Genomic DNA, 7500 nt, shown 5'->3' with positions numbered 1-7500 from the left:
TGTTGCTGGAGTCAGTCCGTTGCTGCTGGCAAGGGAGCAGCGCTGTTTCTGCGGTATACTCAGGCATCAGATCAGTTCCTCCATTTCTCTCTTTCTGTGTCTGTCTGTCTCTTATTCTCTCTCTCTCTCTCTCTCTCTCTCTCTCTCTCTCTCTCTCTCTATATATATATATATATATATATATATATATATATATATATATACATATATATATATATATATATATATATATATATATATATATATATATATATATATATATATCCCTCCCTCTCTTCTCCCTCTTCCTTCTTCCTTCCTTCCTTCCTCCCTTGCTTGCTTCCTTCCCCCCTCTCCCCTTTGTAATATAGATGTATTTTTTTGTGTGGTGTGCATTTGAAAACTTTCTCTTGATTATCATTACTGCTATTATTATGATTACAATACCAATGGCTATGATAAGACTAGACCTAGTTATTTTTTTTTTAACGGTAGGTTCATGTCTGAGCCGCCGTGGTCACAGCATGATACTTAATTGTAGTTTTCATGTTGTGATGATCTTGGAGTGAGTACGTACCATTATATTTATTAATGTATTCTTTCGTCTTATGAATGGTGTAATGGAGAATAAATTTTGTAAGGAATGATGGTAATGATATTAATAACGACTTTACTGACCATAAAAGTACGACTGACAAAGCAAGCATACAGTGTAATACTGTGATCACTAGTTCTACGATCGTTGCGTCTGTGAATACAGGTCTACTACTACTACTATTACTACAACGACAACTACTACTAGTTTACGGCTACAAAAGCTACTACTATAACTAGCTACTACGAACACTGCTGCGAATATGATAACTCTTACTGCTCCCAAGTCCATATTCTGCTGTTACCCTTGTGTTTATTACAACAGCTATCTTCCTTACTACTGTTACAGCGACTGTCAGTATTATCACCAACATAACTAACTTTACTCCTCTGTCGCTAATGCTATGACAACAATATACTACTAAAATTTACTAATAATGCGAAAAGTACTTACTATTCCTACTACGGCTACTAAAACTTCGCTAGCGGGGATACCACTTTGCTAAAACTACTACTGCCTTATTACTACTATTTTTTCTAATAATGTTGATTGCATTAGGTATTAACGCAAAAACTGCTATTAATGCTAATTTTACAGCATCTAGTATTAATAACATCGAGGATATTTTTAAATGGAGAAATGACATGTTTACAACTAAAATACGAAGTGTACAATATTTCTACTTAATATTCAACCGTTAAAATACCGAGGTTATCTATTGTTTCAAAATTTTACAAACAAAACGAGAAATGGAAAATGGAACAGATTAGTTAAATAATATTTGAAAAACGATAAACAAAACAATGATATTCATCGTTGACAATATCGAAAGTAACAATAACGACGGAAAATAAAATTTTTCTTCCTTCTGTTTTTATCGTATTTACTACATTTTCTTCTTGATTCTTTCTTGTCAACTTTATCCAAATCACCATTCATGCTTCTTGTCAACTTTGCCGATAATTATCATTTTATTAATTTTTTCTTTCTACATATTAACTTCTATCTATCCCTTAACAGCTTTACCCATTTTACTTATTTCTTGTCAACTTTACCCTAATTACCATTTTTGATTCTCCCTTATCAATTTTACCCTAAACATTATTCGTGTTTTATCGTAAATTCCCACCCTTAATTCTCCCTTCTTATCAGCCTTATCCCAATTATCGTTCGTAATTCGCGCTTATCTCATCAACTTTACCCGGATCATCATACTTGCTTCTCGTCAACTTAACCCTAACCACCATTCTTGATTCTCCTTTATTCTTTGAATCTCTTTCATCAACTTTACCCTTAACTACCATTCTTAATCCCTCCTTCCCGCCAACTTTATTACATATTTGCCATTCTCAATTCTCCCTTCGTATCAGCTTTACCCTTATTATCCTACGTGATTCTTCCTTCTCGTTAACTTTACTTCGATCATCATAAATCACCACAAAGAATAAATACGATTATAATGGCCCGGATTGAGGAGCCGCAGGGGAAGTGGAGACTAGAGGCGTCCGTGACTTGCGAGACACACGAGAGAGAGAGAGAAGGAGAGTGGACGAGTGAGGTGAGAGAGAGTGAGTGAGGTGAGAGAGTGATTGAGTGAGTAAGGTGAGAGAGAGTGAATCAGTGAGGTGAGTGAGTTAGGAGAGTGAGAGTGAGAGTGAGAGTGAGAGTGGGAGTGAGGAGGAGAGTGATGAGTGTGAGTGAGGTGAGTGAGGGAGAGAGGGTGAAGAAGAGACGAAGGAGAGGATGAGAGAGAGAGAGAGGAGAGGAGAGGAGAGAAAAGAGAGCGAGAAGGAGAGCGATTGCGTCGCCAGTCATCGTAGAAGATTACACGCAGGAGAATGGGACGACGAGGAGACCCCATCGGAGCTCCCCGCGGAGTACCAGCGGCACCAGCGCGTGTGGCTAGGCGGCCTGACGGCGCGATCGGCGAAGGTCGTGCAAGTGACGCAATCGCGAACGGCGAATAACCACAGAGAGCTGTCCGTCGTCCGCGGAGAATACCTCGAAGTGCTTGACGACAGCAAGAACTGGTGGAAAGTGGTGAACGTTCTCGGGCAGGTTGCGCACGTTCCACATACGATAGTGAAGATTTACACGCCCGACCGAGATGGCGACGAAGGGGGTCAACAGCATCCCGGTCCTCCTCCTCCGCCTGATCCTTCGCTGTCTTCGGGCGAGGAAGGTGAATGAGTGTATCTCCCAGAGCCTGGTTACCTAACTGCCTTTGGTGTTGGTGCTGGTGGTTCACGTTTCCATTCTCTTCTGGACTCCAGGCGGGATGCCGGAGGGACGGGAAGAACAAGCGCTAATGTTTCTAATTCAAAAGTACGTTATGGAGGCAAAGCGTTTATGCTTCAGATTCAGAAGTCCGTTATGGAGGCCGTGCGTTATATTTTCATATTCAAACTCACCATGCTAATTTAAGGCAATTTTAAGCTTCAGTTATTTTAACATTTCACGTTTCCGGTTGCTTCATTGCCTCATAGGCAACTCGTGAGTTGCCTATGAGGGAGTAATTTGTCGAATAAAAATTCAGGGTAATAATTCTAATGATTTCTAAAATAATACCAAGTATCTTGAAACTAGAAACCCTGGTAAGTATCATTTCCTGTTCTTTCGGCTAAGAGAGGAAATATAATGAAGGAGAAAATAAAGAAGAGGTTTATAAAGAAAAATGAAGGTCGAGGTAATATATTTTGTCATAAAAAAATCCTCCGAGAAAACACAAGCCTCCATGGTCGATTAGTATTCAGGCGATTCCCCAAATCGTGAACCAGCAGTGGGTTGCTCAAAAAGACAGACACACACATACACACAAACACACACAGAGAGAGAGAGAGAGAGAGAGAGAGAGAGAGAGAGAGAGAGAGAGAGAGAGAGAGAGAGAGAGAGAGAGAGAGAGAGAGAGAGAGAGAGAACCATCTCTAACAAACTGCTGCCAACATTTAAGAGGATTACGGCACCGCTAACAGCATCCATCCACCGCTGAGAGGTTACCACATAGCACTACTAACAGGAATTCCCCATCACTAACCCGGGCCGACGATAGACAACAGGTAATCTTCTCTGACAACATCCTTTTCACCACAGGTCCTGTCAGCGGAGGAAACAGTCCCAACTCCAACGGCAGGATGTCCAAAGAAGATCCTAAAGGGGATGGACAGATCAACCCGGGGATTCCAGGGCGATTCTTATGTCGGCAGGGACACTGTGCTGCCCATGACAGATATCGTAGACACGGTGAGTGGTTGGTTTTGTGTATTTGAGTTCCGTATATTATTTTTTTTCTTCTCTCATATTTATTTATTTATTTTTTCATATCACCTTTTCTTTCTTTCTTCGTTTTGACTGTTTTCTCCTTGACATCCACCCCCACTTCCACGCTTCTCTATCTCTCCCAGTGATAATGAATCCCTTATCCTGTGGCCTTCCCACAGGTGAAAACAACTTTGTTATGACCACACCAGAGAGCCCAGTCATTGAGGCTCGCTGTTATTCATTCTCATCCCCATGCGCGCTCACACGTGGGGGTGTAGACGTATCTGATTATTTTGTTTTCTCTTTCTCTCTGTACCTACACGTATGTATGTATTGTCCATATACACACACACACGCACACCACACAACACACACATGTACACACACACACACACAACACACACACACACACACACACACACACACACACACACACACACACACTCGCGCGCGCGCGCACACACACAAACATACGTACACTCACACACAAACATACGTACACACACAAACATACGTACACACATAAACATACGTACACACACACACACACACACACACACACACACACACACACACACACACACACACACCACACACACCACGCACGCACGCACGCACGCACATATATATAATATATATATATATATATCATATATATATATATAATATATATACATATACGTTTACATATACATATATAAACACACCACACACACACACACACACACACACACACACACACACACACACACACACACACACACACACACACAAACACACACACACACACCACACACACACACGACATTATATATATATATATATATATATATTATATATATATATAAATATTATATATATATATATATATATATATAGATAGATAGAGAGATGAGAGAGAAAAGAGAGAGAAGAGAGAGAGAGAGAGAGAGAGAGAGAGAGAGAGAGAGAGAGAGAAAGGTAGGCCTATGTGTATATGTTTATATATGTATGTATATGCATATAAATACATACATATTATATATATTATACATGTATTATCTGTGTGTGTGTGTGTGTGTGTGTGTGTGTGTGTGTGTGTGTGTGTGTGTGTGTGTGTGTGTGTGTGTGTGTGTGTGTGTGTGTGTGTGTGTGTGTAGTGCGCGCGTGCGTGCGTGCGTGTGTGTATACATACGTATGTTTGTGTGTGCGTGTACAATTTTTCTAATTATATATATATATATATATATATATATATATATATATATATATATATATATATATATATATAAACATATGTATGTAATTTCATTTAATGAAATACGAAAGAAACAGTTACAAATTGATACGGGGAAAATTTATGAAAGTTACCCTATACAGAAAGAGAAGAGACATACTTAAAAGAAAATGCCTAATAGTCATCGATGAACAACCATACAGGCCAAAAAAAAGGCAGTTACCAGCCACAACTTCGGTCAAGGCTCCTACTAGCATTAGCAGACATTTTTTTTAGTCTATGCAACACGAACTGAAAGTAGGGAGAGGAAATATCACAGGTTCTTTGTGTTTCGTATCGATGTTCTTACGCAGCAGAAAACTGTAACGAATTGTGTAGTTAATCAAGAGCATCGAACAATACCAGGAACCACCATGACACTGATCAGGATGTTCAAGGACATGAAGGTATTTTGCTACTATACTGTGAATGCTTTAAGTCAATTCGGGGGCATAGTTTTACTTTCCCACAGCCCTAATGGTACAAGGGTAAATAATACGTGATGTGGTTAGAATGACAGAGCTGAAGACACTTTCCATCTGTGGCATTTCCTTCGCAAATTAATGAGAAAAAAATGTGCTGTACGTAAGTTAAAGAAGGATTTTATACTTACCCCCCCGATGACTGTATTTTCTTGAAGTAAACAATGCACCGTGTCTCATAATATCTCCACGTGATATCCAGCACACGATTACAGTTAGTCATCGCTTATGATTTTGTTTTGTTGCCGCAAAGGTAACAACAATAGCTCTTTTTTTCATTCCAGTCATGCTTCGCTTGTAGCGAGCATATGGGAGAAAGTCAAGGGGTATAAGCTATGTTCAAATCATGTAACCCTTTTCTCTGTTGTATTTCATTGAACACTTACAAATCAGCTATTGTAAACAAAAACACCAACAACGACGACGACAGCAAAACAACAACATGGAGACAAAGAGAGGGGATGATGAAATAATAGAAAGGAATGTGAGATGGAGAGGGAGAAAAGAAGTGGGAGAAGAGAAAGAGAGAGAGGGGAAAAAGAGCAAGGAAACAGGTTGTTTGACCTTTGATAATACTGAAGCTCTTGGAAACTATTACCTAAGGGAACCAAGACACTAGGGGGTCATTGAGTACACCAAGGGTAAACAAAATCACATTTTCGTACCTTCCATTTACATTTCCACCCATTTTCGCGTTTCACCGCATCCGCAACTTTGGCGTGGACCTTGCTAACCTTGAACTACTGTTCAATGTTACCTCCGCTGTGTAACGACCTTCATAGTGCGGTCTCGTTCGTCGTTAGGGATTTTGCATTAAATATCAACAGGATTAATTATTAGTGATGAAAATGTAGCAAATGTGAGGTCACAAATATTCTACCTTCTACCTCTTTCTCCACCTCCACCCCCACTCTACCTCTACCTCCACCTTCACCTCCACCTCCACCTCTCTCTACCTCCATCTCTACCTCCGCCCCCACTCTACCTCCACCTCCACCCCCTCCATCCCCACTCTACCTCCACCCCTCCTCTCTATCTCCACCACCTTTATCTCCTCTTCTACCTCTACCTCCACCCCCACTCCCGCCCCCACCCCCACTCCACCTCCACCACCTTCACCTCCTCTTGTACTTCTACCTCCACCATTTCCCCCTACACTTGAGATTGCCACAGAGGGTGAAAGTGGATGACACAACATTGACGTGCCGTAAAAAAGTAGTTTTTAAAAATTTATTTTAAATTTTACTGTTATTTTGTTTTCATATTACTTTGCAAGTTCTCTCGAGTGGGTTTTTAAGACAAGGAGTCGAGAGGAAATGGGAATCAGTGAGGCATGGCGAGAATAAATGAGAGAAAACGAGGGACGATAGGAAGAGAATGGGAGGTGAGACCTGAGTGACTTTTGGGATTCTTGAATAGTTGGCAGGATTTTAAATGTCATGGCAGGGAAATATGGGAAAATACGTTACTGAAGAACGTTGTATATCCTCCGTTGTGGTCCAGACCTTATCATTTTCTTGCTGTTCTTGTTATCATCATCAAAATATTCATTATCATCAAAATCGTGATTATTATTGTTGATGTTGTTGTTATTATTGTTATCATTATTATTATTATTATTATTATTATTATTATTATTATTATTATTATTATTATTATTATTATTATTATTATTATTATTATTATTATTATCATTATTATTATTATTATTATTATTATTATTATTATTATTATTATTATTAATTATTATTGTTATTATTGTTATTATTATTATTGTTATCATCATCGTCACCATCACTACACCACCATTACACCACCACTACACTACCAAAACCACCACCAAAACCACCACCAAAACCATCATCGTCGTCATCGCCATCATCATCAACGTCATCGTCATCACTTTTCTTTGCCCCTCGTCTGGGCGCTCA

General features: G+C 39.5%; 1 protein-coding gene across 1 annotated transcript; it reads left to right on the top strand.

Annotated features, from left to right (window-relative positions):
* Positions 1-836: 836 nt before the first annotated feature.
* LOC119573488 lies at positions 837-3814 on the top strand (the record flags this gene model as incomplete). Its single annotated transcript, XM_037920705.1, is given in 4 exon segments — positions 837-927; positions 1172-1240; positions 2409-2756; positions 3665-3814. Coding segments are annotated over 4 exon segments (658 nt in total), but the record flags the coding sequence as incomplete, so codon positions are not given.
* Positions 3815-7500: the final 3686 nt, after the last annotated feature.

This window comes from Penaeus monodon, chromosome 5, assembly GCF_015228065.2.
Source record: "Penaeus monodon isolate SGIC_2016 chromosome 5, NSTDA_Pmon_1, whole genome shotgun sequence".
NCBI lineage: Eukaryota > Metazoa > Arthropoda > Malacostraca > Decapoda > Penaeidae > Penaeus > Penaeus monodon.
This window is presented reverse-complemented; position numbering and strand designations above follow the sequence as displayed.